Genomic DNA, 19,438 nt, shown 5'->3' on the forward strand with positions numbered 1-19,438 from the left:
ATTTCGGCAAAACAAATTTGATTGTTTCGTGGTGCACTACTACATTATCAAACTTGTTTGACAAAAAAGTGTGATGTGCCCAAATATGGTAGTGCTATGCCCAATATGGTAGTGATATGACATCATCATGTCCATATATGGATAGTTTGATAGTGTAGACAGAGCTTTAGATTAGTACGTTTGTATTTTGATGAATATAATAGACAGGCCTATAAATTAAATACCGGAGCATACAAAAAATCCCACCATTGACAAATCATATGTTCACAGTCGGTCGTGTGGTTTATTTTTATTTCCTTCGTGGTTGACGGTCTGTGGGAAAATAGTTCCGTAGAGATTCTTGTTTTTTTTTTTCATTCTGCTGTATGAGTGTGGAGCTACTTCGGAGCTACACTTGTTAATTCTCTTTCATCGTACAATTTTCTTTCAGTTTTCCTTTTAGACACCAATTACGATCAACTTGTGGTGGTGTCGATTGATTTTTGTGTTTGACAAGAGAGTGTCAACCAAGGTACGACATGTACTGAATTATACAACAAAATACTTTATAAGAACATCAATTTGTTACTAAGTGTATGTCTGTACCACGTATGTAATATGTAATAATGATCCCTACTAAAAAATGGTACAGTCTAAGTTATAAACTTTCGTCTTTATTGATGAATTATTTGGTTTCCCATAGGTCGGTTGAAGTATTTACAATTTTTCAAAGCTGGCTTAGGAAAAGGAAGGAACAGCATTTTTCGTCCCTTTCTTTTGGTGATATCACCAAGGGAGCCAGTAGCAAGAAAAGAGACAATGATGGCAAGAGGAAAGCTCTCTCTATGCATGTTTATAGGTTTAACCATTCTATCGGTTATGTTATACGAAGTTTGCTCAAGCCCGTTGTTGCCATCAATTTCATCGAAGGTGAGTAACAGAAAATATAATTATTTTCAATAGAGGTTTAAAAACAAAAAGATTAAATATAGAAAAACAACTTCAAAATACAACTTCGCGTGTCTTCACCAGTTGACAACATTTGGGTGTAGTAGAAGTAGTGTGCAAAGATATTTCCATCTATCCGTTTTCTTTTCAAAATTATATAATAATAAATTATATAAGTATGTGAAAGTGGCGGATTTTTAGGGGAAACTTCGAAAATCGATTACTTTTACAAAAATGTGTTAAATAATTCTGAAAGTTTTTAAAAATTTACTTCATATCTTTAATATACGTATTATTTATTATACGTATATTTATTTTATTTTATTTATTCATATTTCGTTTGTATCTTCCAAACCACACCCCTACCAGTTTGTGAACTTTCTGAATCCATGTTCAAACATTTAGCTCTATATTGTAGGCCTACCGCACCTTTTCTACCCCTCTTACGGTACATCAATCATCTAATTCTAAAAATGTTGAGTGGGGTAGATACATTTTTTATGAAAAATTTATCTTTAAATCGATCTTATCTTTAATCTTTTTTTTATATGTAATTGACTTTTTAAAACTACTGTACAATTATGTTGTGGGTGGGGCGCACAGTGCAAAACATCAGTGTTGACGCCCCATGTGCAAACTTTGGAGTTTTGCTAGGAGATTTGAAAGTGATAGGCCTATCAGGTGTGTCAATTTCGTGGAATTAGTTTATCGTAGTTACATTTTTATTGACGATGCACAGGCAACCTGTTGTTTGAGACGTACCAGGTACCCTTGTTCCTCCTCTTCAAACCATAACCTAACAAATTTGTACCAGATCCGGTTCTGATAACGTATAATGTTCCCCTTCATGTCATTTTGTATTTTGATTCAACTGGGACCTTTCAAAGGTGTGTAGAGTGATCCTCAGAGGTCATAAATAGCAGACTGTCAAATTAGGCATGTAATTCATATTTTCAAATTTACACAGATTCTTTGTTTTTCCCTGAGCCTGCGATGGGAATTGTCTGTAGACTTTGTCGGATCACACAGACTGCAATCTACCCAATGCAATCTCAGATCTTGGGAAGGGTACTTGTTGATGAATGAGGAAATTAGTCCGTGTGTTAGAAAATATAGAACAACTGTGTCTGTTTATGACGTATTAAAACGACTTGCCATGGATTGTTGCTAATTCGACCGAATGGATCTTTGTATAAAAGTGTCATTTTGACTTATCTAGTGGTTTCAAAGGCTTTTGTGCATATACAGTATTTCTTTTGACAACTGTGCATTAATATCGTACGATTAATAAAAGCGTTTGTTTCGCTTCGCTTCGGGTTAGACAGATGTTTAAGTGTCTTTGATATAAAATATTATTGTTATGGAATTTACAGTGGCATTTATGTAAAAATAAAAGTTTTAGATGTACCTGGTATTCCCATTATATTTACATAATACGCTTTCGTTCGTCTCAGGTAAATTCCAATGTTGTCATTCAATTCAAAATACACTAAAACCCTTATTAATGGAACATATTTATAGGAGTGTCCCGTTAGACTGCCCACGTATAGGCCTACGGTACGGGGAGGTTGCCCAAACTGCCTATGGGTTGGCCGTATTGTTTTTCCCTCTCGTTCGGTTCACGATTGTGTCCCCTTAATAGACTGCCCACGTATAGGCCTACGGTACGGGGAAGTTGCCCAAACTGCCTATGGGTTGGCCGTATTGTTTTTCCCTCTCGTTCGGTTCACGATTGTGTCCCCTTAATAGACTGCCCACGTATAGGCCTACGGTACGGGGAGGTTGACCGAACTGCCTATGGGTTGGCCGTATTGTTTTTCCCTCTCGTTCGGTTCACGATTGTGTCCCCTTAATAGACTGCCCACGTATAGGCCTACGGTACGAGGAGGTTGCCCGAACTGCCTATGGGTTGGCCGTATTGTTTTCCCCTCTCGTTCGGTTCACGATTGTGTCCCCTTAATAGACGAGGTTCCATTTTATGTTAAGTATCTCTATATTCTACTGTCTTTCTTGGACAAAATTAAAAGCAATTGTTTTCTTTCCATCCTCGCTCCTGAGAACGATCAAAGTATTAACCGAAACGTCGAACTCATACATACGTGGTTTACAAACATTTTGATTTCGCCATGCAAACCTTCAAACAATATAAGTGTTTTCTATTCCTGTAATTTAATACGGTAATAAAATGTGAATTTTGGTTTTTGCAACCTCTCTCCATGTTGGCCACAGCCTATAATAGACCATAGAGCGCTGATATATTCAATTAAAATATGCAATCTGTACGCACTTTCAAAATTTGACCGGAAAGTCCTCTTCCTATTGGCATTCGATGCCGGAAACTTTGTGATATTTATACCTGTCATCTCTGAATGTGTGTTAATGGCCAGAACGATAGATAGCCCTGCTTTTAGTGTAAAACCTTGGATAGTGGTCTTCCAGTCACGCCTGCAAAGTTGGAAATAAGTAATCGAATTATGAGAAGGACTTACGCACACAACAACAACAACAACATTTATTTAGAAACAGTTCAAGAAATAAAAGCAGCATACATTCACAATAACTTTAAATGGTAACATTAAATAAGAACTGTTTCTGGGATCGGAAAAAGAAGTAAAAGAACTTGTCAAATATCAACCCCTAAACAAAAACAACAAAAAAGCAACTGCATGACAAATCATTAGCTACGCCTACATATGGGATCCTCCTCACGTCGTAAAACATTCAGCATTACAACTGGGGAAATTTGGGGGTGTATGAACTATGCTTTCATATTTGGACACAAAATAGGAGAGTATGAAAAACATCCCTTTTAAAAATGTTGATACGGTACCGGTTAGAACCCGTAGGATATGAATCTCTGTAGAAAGTATGTCCAGGAATGGTTCCAGTAATTATAGTGCATAGTATGATTAGACGAAATAATCGTATCTTTAATTTCATAGGTTGAATCCTGGACTGAGTGGGGGACCTGTAGCCAACAATGTGGTGGAGGAGTATCGGAACGGCGTCATATTTGTCATGACAACAGGTATGTGTAAAAATATAACAACATGGTTGCTATCTCGTTCATTTTCGTCTGTGAAATAAATATAAGCCTAATCCGTTTCTCAGTGCTTATATCGTTTACGATAAGCTTTTTCAGTTTCTATAACGTTGTTTTCTGTTTATTAATGTTTGATTAATTTTTGTTTATAGTGATTCGCTCATAGAGAAGAAATGCGAAGAAACCGTACAATATAAATTGTGCAATTATCAGGTATTGTTCAAATGTATTCACATACAATAGGATCATTTCATAGTAGGCCTACTGTTATTTAAATATGGATGATTACAACAATTCAAGGATTGATTATTTGATATAAAATGGTTCATGTTATTTATAAATAAACATTAATAACAATCTACCGTATCATCCATTGATTGTTTTATTTAATTATTCTATAATTATTTATTTATTTTTTTCTCATATATTTATCCTATGATTGATTTATTTATTTTATAGAGAATATTGATTGGCTCATTGATTGATTGATTGATTGATTGATTGATTAAGCAATATATTTATATATCGATGTATGATACCGTACTTATTGATTGATTACCTCCGCCAAGGAGGTTATGTTTTCACCTCTGTATGTTGGTGTGTGTGTGTGTGTTTGTGTGTGTGTCTGTGAACAGCCTGGAAGCCACAGTTTTTATCCGATTCTAACCAAATTTGGACACAATGATCTATGCCTAAAAAGCTCGGACGAGTTCGAATTTGAGGGTGAAAGGTCATAGGTCAAGGTCACAACTAACAAAAAACTATTTTACTGCCTAGAGACCACAGTTTTGATCTGATTCTCACCAAACTTAGCCACAATGATCAATGACACATCATATAATTGTGGTTAAATTTTGAAGGGTCAGGGTCAAAGATCAAGGTCCACACAAAAAGAAATAAAAAAATAATTAAAAAAAAAAACCCCTCAGTGGGACTTGAACCAGCGATCTCAACAGTGAGAGGCTGGATAAATAACCATTACACCACACTGTCATCCACAACTTTGTAGTGTGCAGTTAACATATTTACACTTAGAACTAATATAAAAAAATGTAAAAAAAAAAAAATATTCAGGGGGCATTTTATGTAGGGGAATTTTACAGTAGGCGGAGGTTTGTACTCTCGGAGTACCCTCTAGTTTGTCCATATATTTATATATTGATTGATATATTTATTGATTTATCGATTTCTCCATATATTTATATATCGATTGGCTTATTGATTATTATTTATTGATTTATTCTAAATTTGTATGAACTTAGAAATGTCCAGGTGGTAAAGAAGGTATTGGTTGGCATCAACTATGTTCTCGTTTTAATAATGTGTATTATCATTGGAGGCCATACAGACCTAGAGTAGGTAAGTAACACACTTAATTATCAAATCACGTTACACCTTAAATAGTCAGCAGTAGATGTTTGTACTATCTGAATTCTTTATAATGTTAGAGTTACACTGTTTCTTTATTATATCATTCACAGATGGGGTGAATTCATGTGCGTTACGTTGCTATGCTACGGAGAATATTAAACTTATGGTACAGTTACCGGACATGCACGATGGAAAATTATGTAGTAACAGAGATATCGAAAGAGGTGTCTGTCAAAATGGAGAGTGTGTTGTAAGTTGACAGACTAAACCTATTTGCGTAGAGCGCAGCATGTACTAGGTACTCACTACATATCAAGATTATTACTATGGTGAATTCGAAATTGTGGTAATGACGGAACGCCGATTAGCTTATTGGCATACGCTGATCGTCGCTTTGAATAATCTATTGCTTGTGGTTGGTCAGACCACTTACGTTGCGTTACGTACTTGTGTCTCTAGTGGGGACCAAGCTTTACAGTCTAGTCCTATACTCTTTGGTGTCACCGAATTTCAGGGTTATAAACGAAATGAGTGTAACACTGAAAGCAGCAGCCTGTATATAACAAAGTCAGGTTTATTAATCTTGGTTCCCACTAGGAGGCAAGGACGTAAGCGCAACGTAATGCGTGGTTCCCACTAGAGACACAACATAACGACGTAACGTGAAGGGATTTGATCAATCACAAGCGATGGATTATTCGAAATGTCGCTTGTCATTGGTCAACTCGCTTGCGTCGCGTCTACGTCCTTACGTTGAGTCCTAGAGGGTACCAAGCTTAAAGCTTCGTTCCCTCTATAGATGCAGCATAAAGCGTGGTTCCCACTAGCGACGCAACACAAGGACGTAACGCGACGCAAGTGAATTGACCAATCACAAGCGATGGCTTATTCGCTTGTGATTGCTAACTGTCTATAACTTCGCTTGTCATTGGTTAAAACGCTTGCGTTGCGTTTACGTCCTTGCGTTACGTTCTAGCGTTACGTTCTAGTGGGAACCAAGCTTAAGGACGTAGACGCAACGCAAGCGTTGACCAATACAATGACATGCACCAGTTTCGAATAATCCATCGCTTGCGTTGCGCTTACGTCATTTCATTAAGTCCTAGTGGGAACCAAGCTTAAGTTAGCTGACCAATGTTCGGATAATCCAACACTTGTGATTGGTCAAATAACTTATGTTGCGCTTACGTCATTGCATTAAGTCCTAGTGGGAACCAAGCTTAAGTTAGCTGACCAATATTCGGATAATCCAAAGCTTGTGATTGGTCAAATTAATTGCGTTGCGCTTGAACCAAAGTGGGAAACAAATTTAAGAAAATTATGACAACCCGATTTTTTGTACTAGTTGATTGCACCATAGAAATATTATAGTGAACTATAATATTTCTATGATTGCACTTTGTCAACTTTGGTCTACTGTTGGCATAGTGTACACCTTTGTACACACTAATATTTAAAGCGCTATAACTCTTATCTTAGAAGAACATGCTCCTTATCATACCATTCAATTTGATTTAATAATGGTAACCTTATGCGTCATATTCGTAACATGGTATTGGAAGAAAAAAATGTATTACCTCATGTCTCATCGATTTTTAAGTCTGTAAGAATGTTAAGAAGTATAAAGTGGGACTAAGTAGAGTATCGTGACATTGTAACACTGGGTTGTGAGTGAATGATAACATGTGAACGTGATGTAAAACCACATTACTCATACATACCAAGGAAGACCTAAACAACATTATAACTGACACTCCTTGTACTCCACAAGTGTTCAGATTTAAGAGATCGTTAATTAGGACATTTTTGATGGTTAGAGTACCGAAATTTACGGATCATTTATTAAGAACATTTTTTTTAAGTGTTTACTGATAATGGTGAGAGTCCCGGTACGGTGAGAGTACCGAAATTTACAGATCGTGTATTAGAACATTTTTTTTAAGTGTTTACTGATATGGTGAAAGTATCCAAAATGTATTTATAGGTTTATTTATTTTCAGAAAGTAGGATGCGATGGTATACTTAACTCGGACAAAGCGGTAGATGTTTGCGGAGTTTGTGGCGGAAATTCGAGTGTGTGCGAATCCGTTGAGGGAGAATTTCAAACCAGTAATCTTAAAGTAGGTAAGATATTAGTATATTTGATTTAAATTCAAAAGTATATTTTATATTATTTATTCTTGTATGGCGCTTAGGATCTGTAAACGTGAAGTTGAACAATTTTAAATTAAATGTAACTTTATTTAAAAATGAAAAAGTTTTGATTTGATTTGATTTATTTTCGTCTCATTAGAAACATACAATGATATAATATAAAAACTATACAATTTCAATTTAAAAGACAAAAAAAGGAGATTCAGGATAGCAAATGAAAGTCCCGATGTGGGATTTATCTCCAATGGGGTCATCAAGACGTAGAAGAAACACATTTTGAAAAAACAAAAATAGAAAGACAAAAAGTTAACAATGCATTAAACATACTTAAAATTACTTGTACATAAGTTTCAAAAAATATTACTTAACCGTTGATTCATTATTACTTAAGTTTTAATATCATTATGTTTTGTATCCTTACAAGGTGTGTTCTTTTTTTGAAAAGATAAATTAAATTTTTTCAGGTTACAATAAAGTCGTTGAAATTCCAACAGGAGCGAAAAATATTCAAATAGTGGAAAAAAGAGGAAAAAATTATCTTGGTGAGCATCGAATTAAAAACATATCAATATAACTAATTATAAATATATTCCAATAATGTAAATGTCGCTTAGGAAAGCTGATAACGCCACTCTGGTTCCCGGTGCATTGGGTAATGGTCTGTATTGAATACATTATTATACATTATATTTAGACACAGTGTGATGTGAGGGAGATAACATATAATTTAATACACCTAGACTTGTATTTCAATGACTTGCGATAGTCAGTTAAGATGTATCTAGTGACAGCTGTAGAATCGAATGGTTTGAAGTATCTGCATGACAAAAAGTATTGTTGAAACAGTTCCTAGATCATTTTTCCTTACTAGGTAAATAATCAATTTCTCTATGATTCCGTTGTCAGCACTTCAGAATGGCGTAGGCGACTATTTTTTAAACGGTGGTTGGTTAATAGAACGACCAGGTCAAATTAATATAGCGGGAACGTTGGTCAATTACAGAAGACCACAACGAGGGATTTTGGGACGGCTGCATGGAGAATGGGAGACAATAACAGCGCCTGGACCAACAAACACTAGCATCTGCGTAATGGTACTGTACTTTTGTTTAAACTTTTTTTAGAGGCTGGTAGTTAAGTCATTCAAAAAAATTTCATTTTTAGAGTTTTGTAAAACTTTAGGAAACTGATTGTTGTGTGTTTTGTCTGTCAGGTTTTATGTGCAGATACATCTGCCCACATAGCCTACAAGTTTACTTTACCTACCACAAATCAAGAAGCATTTCATGTCGAATCAGTCATTGGAGATGAAACATATACTAGGCCAACCGAACGCTCTCCATCAATATTGTCGAAGTTTACAACCACCGTTCAGACGACAGAACCAGGCGAGCTGGTCACTGATTCCAATAACAATGGAAGCTTTCGTGATGGTATTAAGTCAGATGATATTTTGAAAGACAAGGCATCATATCTTCAGTACGACTCTCCTACACCAATAAGGCCAACGTCTGAAATTCCATTTCTTGACGACGTCTTTGAAGATTCACCAGAACACACGACTGAAAGACCCGCCGATCTCATAATTGATATCGAAAGCGATTCAACACAGATAGACGAGAATAAGAAGCTTACTTCGAAAAGAAACCATCACCACATACCTTCTACACATGCGCACGAAGATCTGGTTGACGTTGGTCTTGGTGAAATTAATGCAACTAAGCATCCACCAGAGAACGTACAAATCGGTACGTCTTTTAATATAGACATCAAATCACCAGATGGTGGTGAAACTGCAACGTCAAGTGAATATGAGAGAGGCCCAGAGGTATTCCGTCTGGGCTATGTTTTATATCCACCAGAGGAATCTGATTCAGAGATGTCATCTGAATGGTTTGTGCGAGTTTTTCCAGATGCTGTTGAAGACGTTAATGGCGCTGAGGAAACGGTTGTTGAGGACTTCACAGCACCAACTGCTGAGGCTTATGAGAGTAAGACCTTATTCATTGATTATCTAATCCATTTAAATAGACATTTATTTAAAGGAACCTTTTTTTTCTTTCTTTCTTTTCATAGACATTCATTATTATACATACATAAATAAGCATAATACAAAGACAGAAAAAAAGAATGTAAAAGGGGAATTTACAAAAAATATATATATATATACATAATTAATTGCAGTAGAACATTTCTGGACAAATAGTGTCCATTTATAGGGGTTTTCACTTAAAATGATTAGCCGTATCTATATAGGCCTATAATGATTGGCCGTATAGTGTTAAAACGTATATTCCCTCTCGTTTGTTTCATGAGAAAAAGTGTCCCCTTAATGGGGGTATCTGTGTCCTCGGAATAAAGATGTCCCCAGAACAAATATGTCCTAAAAGAAGCCTTCTATATTTATTTATTATCGCACAGATACCTCTACCGATGTCATGAATGTAAATCCAAATGGAGCCAGGAACACGTGGACTAACCAACAAAATACGTATCATCCAAACAACGGAGGTATCCAAAGTACGTACACGTGGACTACTGCTGGTGCTAGTGACTGCTCAGCAACGTGTACACGGGGTAAGGAGACATATATCCATTTCCACATCGCCTAGCAATTCTACATGGACCTACTTACTTAGGCCTACTTATTTAGTCCGTGACATACCCGAACTTATGACTAGATTCTTCCATAACTTTCTATCTGCCATTGTGACAGCCAGTTCATCTCTCTCTCTGCATACCACCATTCAGGGCCGTAGCCAGGATCTGTCATGTCAAGGGGGGGGGGTGAATTTTGTTAAATGACACCCCTAGATGGCCGGAAAAGACACTCTCGTGCAGCATGCTATATAACCAATGAGCAAAAAGATCGTACTTTTTTCCTCCTCCTCAAACACGTCGATAATTTAAATGACGATAACTATTTGTTGCCGTATGTTAGATGCGCGTGCTCTGTGCGGAACCGCCGATTGTTTGATCATTTACTCCGTATTTTGTTTTGCGTTCAAGTTCAATGCGAACGTATATCTAGGAGCAGCCCCGAAAAAAGCACACTGGGTGAAGGCAAATGCTTTTTGCTAGCTCTATCTATAATATTTATTTACAGCAATTTGTTGAGGAATATAAATATGTAAATAGGTGATATTGATACATTTTAGTACGTATCGGCTGGTGGTCTAGAAAAAAAATAATCGGATGCCATAATGTGAACTACAGTACTTGATACCATAGATACTATAGTGTAAAATATTAATATTCACTATAATCCTCTATGATACATTATACTTCATAGTCACACATAAATACTGATGTACGTCGGAAGGCTATACTTTATGCATGCTGCCTGACTGCCAGTGATCTAAACAATTATAGGTACGCAGTTGTCTGGCGGTGTCCTTTGTACGAATCGTTCGTGCGCCAGCTCGCTGTGAGACGCGTCAATATCATGTTACATGCAGGGACCAAACATTTATTTTTCAGGTTAAAATCGGCAATTCATTTGCAGCTTTTAGAAATTTACAGACACGTATCACTAGTTGACGCTCATACAGAGAAGAAGGTTCACGAACAAGTTTACGAATTTTTCAATTTACAAACAACTTTTTGTACTGTGGGGCACGTATTTGGAGGATTTTTGGAGATGAGGGTGAGGTATTGGGCATGTCGGGGATGGGGGTTTGCAGTTGGTTAAGGGGGGTTCGCTGTAAAGGGGGGGGGGGGGGGGTTCGCCCGAACCATAAAAAACCCCCCTGGCTACGGGCCTGCCATTATCCGTCTCTAAGTACATTACATCCATGTATGTGAGTGCTGGTCTTCCTTGCTCCGTCTCTAAGTACATCCATGTATGTGAGTGCTGGTCTTCCTTGCTCCGTCTCTAAGTACATCCATGTATGTGAGTGCTGGTCTTCCTTGCTCCGTCTCTAAGTACATCCATGTATGTGAGTGCTGGTCTTCCTTGCTCCGTCTCTAAGTACATCCATGTATGTGAGTGCTGGTCTTCCTTGCTCCGTCTCTAAGTACATCCATGTATGTGAGTGCTGGTCTTCCTTGCTCCGTCTCTAAGTACATCCATGTATGTGAGTGCTGGTCTTCCTTGCTCCGTCTCTAAGTACATCCATGTATGTGAGTGCTGGTCTTCCTTGCTCCGTCTCTAAGTACATCCATGTATGTGAGTGCTGGTCTTCCTTGCTCCGTCTCTAAGTACATCCATGTATGTGAGTGCTGGTCTTCCTTGCTCCGTCTCTAAGTACATCCATGTATGTGAGTGCTGGTCTTCCTTGCTCCGTCTCTAAGTACATCCATGTATGTGAGTGCTGGTCTTCCTTGCTCCGTCTCTAAGTACATCCATGTATGTGAGTGCTGGTCTTCCTTGCTCCGTCTCTAAGTACATCCATGTATGTGAGTGCTGGTCTTCCTTGCTCCGTCTCTAAGTACATCCATGTATGTGAGTGCTGGTCTTCCTTGCTCCGTCTCTAAGTACATCCATGTATGTGAGTGCTGGTCTTCCTTGCTCCGTCTCTAAGTACATCCATGTATGTGAGTGCTGGTCTTCCTTGCTCCGTCTCTAAGTACATCCATGTATGTGAGTGCTGGTCTTCTTTGCTCCGTCTCTAAGTACATCCATGTATGTGAGTGCTGGTCTTCTTTGCTCCGTCTCTAAGTACATCCATGTATGTGAGTGCTGGTCTTCCTTGCTCCGTCTCTAAGTACATCCATGTATGTGAGTGCTGGTCTTCCTTGCTCCGTCTCTAAGTACATCCATGTATGTGAGTGCTGGTCTTCCATGTTTTGCAAGCCCATGTAAATGTACATAATAACCATTTGATGTTACATTGGAATTATTTTGAATTACAGGTGTGACAACGATAAGTCCGTACTGCCAAAGTGAAGATGGCCAACGAGTTGGTGACCATTATTGTGACATAAATATGAAACCAAGTGTTGGGTTTAATGAATGCCTCAACGAACATTGTGAAGCAAGGTAACCTAGCAGATCTCCTAAGTTGTAATTTATATATTTTTCACCAATAAAATTGTATTTTATATCATTCTAACAAGAACCCTATTAAGGGAAACCTTACAATAAAGTGTAGGTTCTTAATAGGAAGGGTGTCCCCTGAATAATGTTAATAGTGTTATTTACAATATTGTACTTATCCTCGTTGGTTTGACGAGAAATAGGACGCACTAAAATGACGTAAGCGCAACGCAAGTAATTTGACCAATCATAAGCGATGGATTTTTCGAACTGTCGCTTTTCATCGGTCAGCTCTCTTGGCGTTGCACTTTACGTCCTTGCGTTGCACTTCCTCCCTTCACTGCGTCCTAGTGGGAACCAAGCTTTAATAGAAGTATCCTGAATAAGAATGTCCCAAAGAAGGGGTTCTATTGTAGTCCTTTTTTCTTCCCGATTCTCAAAATTGAAAGATATTGTATTGTTTCAGATGGGAGGTTAGTAAATGGAGCGGATGTTCCAAGACTTGCGATGAAGGACGAATAACCCGTCTTATTAATTGTTGGCGAATGATCAAACCTGGGCTGGATACGTCTGTAGACAGTGGACAATGTGCTCACATTCCTAAACCGAATTCATCCGAACCTTGTGAGAATATGCCGTGTACACCAACATGGCGGTCCTCCGAGTGGAAAAGTGTAAGCGACTAACTCTCTCTGAGTGACAAATTCAGAAATTAAGATTGTGGCCACAGTGGCCACTCATTTTATTTCGATCATTAGGCCTATATAGGCCTAGATTTGAAGAAATGTTGAATATGAAACTTCTGCTGTAAAATATATTTGTTTTCATTTACAATATTTGTTAATATTTAATTCTTTATATAATATAATAAAGCTCTGTCTACACTATCAAACTTTATGTGACAAAAAAGTGTGATGTGCCCAAATATGGTAGTGATATGCTTATATATGGTCGTGATACGACATCCTCATTTCCATATATGGGCACATCACATTTTTTTAAACATTCATTTATTTATTCATTTATTTATTCCACATTTATTTAGTCATCAATTACAGTACATCATAATTACAGTACAACTGAGAACAGGGATCCTGCATAAAAAAGCTGTAGCTTCGTTTTTTTGTAGGACCCTTTTACATAAGAACAAGTATATAGAACTTAAATAAACAAAGGTGTTGTTAATCAGCATATAGTGTTAAAAAGTATTTTTTGACCTGTTTTTTTATACATTTATTTTGTTTCTTTAAGATAACCGGTTTATTACCACCATTACAAGTGAATTCTTTCCACAATTTTGATTCAGTTTGATAGTGTAGACAGAGTTTTACACATATAAAGTGACGATTTATTTTATATATAAAAATTGATAAATATATCTTAGTGTAATGTTAGCTGTGGAGAAGGATACGAGACCAGAGATGTGAGCTGTGTTGGGCCATTCAACGTGGCTTGTGATCAGAGCACCAAACCCGTGGCTGAGAAACGATGCGACGCTGGCAGATGCAAGTACCAATGGCATGCGTTATCGGACTGGACATTGGTAAGTTAGTTATACAGTACTGAAAACTGGTTGTAAGGAATCTTATAAAGAGGTAGGCCTACACGTTATATAAGATCAATTTGTATTGGTCGATTCGTTACGCGCGCGTATAAAACCCTAATATTTTCATCAAAATCTGATGCTCTTTCCACTATCCAACTAGTTCGACAACAAAAATGTAATGTGCCCATATAGTGATATGCTCAAATATAGTAGTGATATGCCCAAATATGGTAGTGATATGCCCAAATATGGTATGACATCCCCAAATATGGTATGACATCGTCATGTTCATACAGCATATGGGCTTATCACATTTTTTCACATAAAGTTTGATAGTGTAGACAGGACTTTAGGCGTTGATGATGTCACATGTGCGTCGATTACGATTGGTGTACACTAGAGCAATATAAGCTATTCTACAGTGCATACATAAAATGCGCTCAACACTAATTTGTTGTAAATTTTCAAATCAATCAATCGTTCAATTTATATAGTCATTATCATACAGTCATTGCTCATGCATGGCGCTTCAAACGCCTTAGAATTACTAACAATTAAAGCCACACTCTTTGTAACCGAAACGTTGAGAAAATATCACCCATACGTTGCTACACATGTTATGTTATTGCATCTCTATTGCATTATTTGTTAAATTGTTTGACATTTGTTTGACATTGGTTTAACTGTATTCTAATTATTTTATTAGTGTCCCGGCATTTGCGGCGTACAAACGAGAAATCTGGAATGTAGGGATTATAATGGTACGACTGTTACGTCACAGTTTTGTCAAGAAATTGAGCAACGTTATGAAGGTCAATTATGCGGAGCTAAGACTTGCTCAAATCGTTGGGTTCCTCAACCTTGGTCACCTGTAAGTTAAAAGCTCTGTCCACACTATCAAACCATGACGTGTGACGTACCCTAATATGGTAGTGATATGACATCATCATTTTTTTGTCACATAAAGTTTGATAGTGTAGACAGGGCTTTAGATTTTTGTTATTATTGTTTAATAATATTTGTTTCAATTGAGGATGATTTAGGTTCTCTATTATAATATAGTACAGTATAATTATGTTGGAATGTTAAATACATTTTTCTAGTGCTCTGCCAAATGTGGACAGGGAACGCGCACGCGCACTGTGATATGTGCTTCTGTTGAATCCAATAAGATGGTTGTCCACCCAGAGAATGCAGGTTACTGTTCAGGAATTATGCCATCGAGATCATCACGTTGTTATAATGGCAATTGCGTCAGCAGGACGGTTGGACAGTGGTTTACATCGAAATGGTCAGAGGTAAGATATAGTTACTATTTCACAGTGTGTTATTATGCAGTAAGGTTCACATCGGAAAGTTTTCAGATGTGTGTTGAAATATAATTACTAGTGGCTGCTTTTGTGTGTATTTGTTTTGTGGTGTTGGTTGACATTGTAATGTGGATTGGTAAGCAATTTCGTACAATACTGAACATTTACAAACAACGATACCAAACCATAAAACCATTAAACTAAAATAATTGATCATAAATAATTATTTCTATTAAATAGAATATTAATAAAAAAAAACATCATTACGTAAAAAAGTCGAGCGGCGTTTTTTGTAAGATATAGTTCTTGTTTTATGTTTAGACCACCAGTCGTCGTTTCGATTTTTGTCTGAGAGCTCAAGTAGTATACGTATGAAACGCCATATGTGCCAAAATATTTACATTTGTACTAATTTCGGTCTACAACCAGACTATCCTATAACAACTGTGTTCTTGTTTTTCTTGCAGTGTTCTGTGACGTGCGGGAATGGCTATCGACACAGAGACGTCAAATGTTACTATAAAGGTGTCGAAGTCAATGGATGCATCAATGGTTCGAAACCAGTGTCACAAATGGTTTGTCACAAATCTGCCTGTTTATTAGTAGCAGCCGCCACAAAATCAGGTTAGTTTAATTTGTTATTACATTTTAAGTGTTTAAATAATACAGAATACTTATGAAATAAATATGACAATAGGGCAAGATGTGTTACATTTGACTATGTTGCATTTCTGACATTTACTGCGGCTATTACTCAAAGTAACATTTCATTTTCTGTAAGTTTATCATAATAAATTAACAATAATTTGATTAAACTTAGAGAGGGGAAAACAAATCTTGTGTAAGGCAGCCCAAGAAACTATATTTTTTTATGATTATATTTATATTTTCGATGATCAACTTTTGACTTTCAACACATGACGTCACTTAGTTTTGATCGTGGTCGCCCTGCATGAAAGTTGTCTGCATGCTTGCCTTAGTCTTATAACCCTGGCCACAAAATGGGTCTCTAGTATGCCTATACCATTATCCCTCCATTTTATTCATTTTTACAGTATGTAGAGATGAGCCTGGACAAAGCTGTCCTTACATTCGTGCTTACTCTATAGGCTTATGCCGACTAAAAATGTATAGTGATACGTGCTGTGAAACATGTGCGGCGCTTTAATCATCACCGCTTCGTTGTGGCAGAGGTGGACGCTTTTATACGTATTTAGAAACACGTGTTACGTAATTTGATGGCTTGTTTAACACAAATAGAGAATAATTCGATAATGAAAAATGTGTTTGTTTGTGACAATTACCATTTGTGTTTTTAACCAAGCAGTTTTAATTTATATCATAAATAGTGGTTTTTAGCGAAGTAAGCTATAGGCCTAGTGACATTATCACAAAAAGAAACATGCATTTCGCCATTTTTTTATTACATACCGTAATGTTTTGCTATGACACAGGTAAGTTTAAAAGAAATAGCACTAATTGTAAATAGACTATGTTCAGTTGAAGGTTATTGCGCTATTGCTGTTATTACTCTAATATTATTTACATTTATCCGTAATTATTTTATGTAGGCCTATAAACTAGAGGACTACAGTGTAATTGACGTTTTATTGTGTGTTTTTTATGTACTTTATTGTAAGTTGTATTGTATGTTTGTAAACTAGTTGCCGTCATAATTACGTTCAATTCATACAACGAATGGTTTCAAATCATAACATTGTCATCACAATCTATAATATATCTCACCCACAAAAAGGATGACGTCGTGTGAATTGTTGTCTATATCTGGAACTGAGACCGAGAATTTAACAGGTTAAATTAATGTATTAATGGACCGAGCATAATTGGATGCTAAAGACTGTCTCTTGGATGCGACTGGCATTAGTGGGGTGAAAAAAACTGTACTGTATGATTTACACGTAAACATGTGTCCTATAACATACGCCCTATACATTTACAAAACTTAGTTTCTTAAGCGTGGTTCCCACTAGCGACGCAACACAAGGACGTAACGCAACGCAAGTGAATTGACCAATCACAAGCGATGGCTTATTCGCTTGTGGTTGCAAACTGTCTATAACTTCGCATGCCATTGGTTAAAACGCTTGCGTTGCGTTTACGTCCTTGCGTTACGTTCTAGTGGGAACCAAGCTGTAAGATATGAAGTGTTTTAAGTGTAGGTAACTCCCATGCCCCATGATATTATTATCTCCCAACGTAATTTTAGAGCAAAACAATTACTTTAATAAATCAATAATTCCATTTATGATATTTGTTAATAGATCGCATTGAATATTAATATTTTATAACATCTATGTCTATCTAACTATGTACAGATTAAAAGAAACAGTGTGTAGTTGTAATATATCTGTTTTCTATGAATCAGTAATGATCAATACGTCACACAATATCATTTTCCTCTAATCGTCTAAACGATTTGCGCACAGTATAATTCTGCGGATCCTCAGCAAATCGAATGCGCAAACCGTATAGTAAAAAAAAACTACGTCGCGTCATGAGATCGGAAGGTCACAATTTATTTTGTTTGCAGGAGTTTCAGTTATAATTTTTTAACTCTTTAAATAATTATAACGCAGTACAGTATTTTAAAGAAATAATCATCATTATCGTCGATATTGTGTAGGCCTAGGCCTACTTTATACTAATATGTAACAACGTCACACAATTACTATTTCACCGCGTTACTGAGAAATTGACCGCAGGGCACCACTCAGTAGTTTGACTGACAGACATATCATATCCATCGTCGGATTCATTACCGTATCCAATATAGGCCTGATAAATTAATACCACAACAGCCGTCTAAATTAACTGCTGACAGGTATCTCAACGTATGTTCTTGATGACAATAATTGTTCGCAGGTAGTCATAGTAATTGGCTCTATTTCAATTATTTGTCTTTTGAAATTCTTTTGAAATTCTGGCAAAATTCAACAGGCTTATATTATACAGATATTGACTGCTTAGAGGTTAAATATAAGATTTGACATCCCCGAGGGAATGATATTAAGTTCGAGGGAATATATATTTCCCGAAGCGCCAGCTGAGGGAAATATATATTCCCCGAGAACTTAATATCATTCCCGAGGGGATGTCAAATCTTATATTTAACCGATATAAAAGGCAATATCTGTTATATTATATAGCCAAGAACAAGTCTGCTGGGTTGGGTGAAGCTAGGCTAGCTAGGCCTCCTTATAGTATTTGTATTGTATTTAAAACAAGCCTGCCTAGACACCTTACCTTGCGAAGAATAATATACAGATAATTACTAATTAATGATTCCTTGGCAATAAAATATTCACTTAGGCCTAGGTCGTTTAAATTAACAGAAGAATTTCCATCAATAAGCCTATTAATAATAATATTATAATCAGGTAGGCCGAATAAACAATTCGTCGTCTTCTCGATCTTCGAGGAGCCGAATCACCGGATGTTCAGCGCGTACTAGTTACTAGGTTACTACCGTGAGTTTTGACCAATCATAAACGGTGTTTCATCACATTTAGGGTGGACTTATAACAAATGAGGGCGCTATGTATGCATAGCTTAAATAGTTTAGAAGATTAATTTCTTCAAGCAAATTCCGTGGCCCAGCGGATGAAACGTCGTCTTGCGATGGAGTGACAATTCCACCCGAGTTCAAGATCGAGTAGATGACTTTTGTTTATTTATCGGCAAACTCGAGTGTTGCACACGAAAATTACACAGTCAATATCATCGTACTCGAGAATTTATATGATTAATGACAGGGGACACGATTATTACGCGAAAATTACACAGTCAATATCATCGTTCTCGAGGATATATACGATTTACGATCCTCGCAGCGGTAGTCATGTGATGCAGTTTCAACCAATCACGTTCGCGTATTTACATAGGCTATGTAATATAACTAACTAACTAATTAGAATGTTTTATTTGTTTGTTTTCTTCAGCAATTTACAAGCTATTTAAAATACAAAGAAGAAAATAAAAGCACACCAATCGTCATCATAAAGCATCATTAAAAGTCTGCCTCTATATCCACAAAATCTGAAAGTATAATATGTTGTTTTTTTCCGACTAAACAGTATTATAATAAAACA

The 19,438-nt window shown here is 36.7% G+C and overlaps 1 protein-coding gene across 1 annotated transcript; it reads left to right on the top strand.

Annotated features, from left to right (window-relative positions):
• Window positions 1-249: 249 nt before the first annotated feature.
• Window positions 250-17,636, top strand: LOC140047319 (ADAMTS-like protein 2). The gene is made up of 18 exons (XM_072092266.1): window positions 250-511; window positions 683-909; window positions 3,870-3,955; window positions 4,123-4,183; window positions 5,233-5,329; window positions 5,452-5,591; window positions 7,342-7,465; window positions 7,960-8,037; window positions 8,402-8,589; window positions 8,709-9,486; window positions 9,917-10,072; window positions 12,350-12,476; window positions 12,940-13,147; window positions 13,858-14,016; window positions 14,726-14,890; window positions 15,123-15,317; window positions 15,797-15,953; window positions 16,385-17,636. Exons 2-18 carry the CDS (start codon window positions 799-801, stop codon window positions 16,495-16,497), a joined length of 2,943 nt encoding a protein of 980 aa, XP_071948367.1. The 5' UTR covers window positions 250-511; window positions 683-798; the 3' UTR covers window positions 16,498-17,636.
• Window positions 17,637-19,438: the final 1,802 nt, after the last annotated feature.

Source organism: Antedon mediterranea, chromosome 4, assembly GCF_964355755.1.
Source record: "Antedon mediterranea chromosome 4, ecAntMedi1.1, whole genome shotgun sequence".
Taxonomy (NCBI): Eukaryota; Metazoa; Echinodermata; class Crinoidea; order Comatulida; family Antedonidae; genus Antedon; species Antedon mediterranea.

Excerpts from the sequence above, each read along its gene's own strand:
- LOC140047319 (XM_072092266.1), top strand. The coding sequence starts at position 799 with ATGATGGCAAGAGGAAAGCTCTCTCTATGCATGTTTATAGGTTTAACC. Across the intron at positions 5,330-5,451 it reads GCCATACAGACCTAGAGTAG|ATGGGGTGAATTCATGTGCG; the intron begins GTAAGTAACACA and ends TATCATTCACAG. Across the intron at positions 8,590-8,708 it reads ACACTAGCATCTGCGTAATG|GTTTTATGTGCAGATACATC; the intron begins GTACTGTACTTT and ends TTTGTCTGTCAG.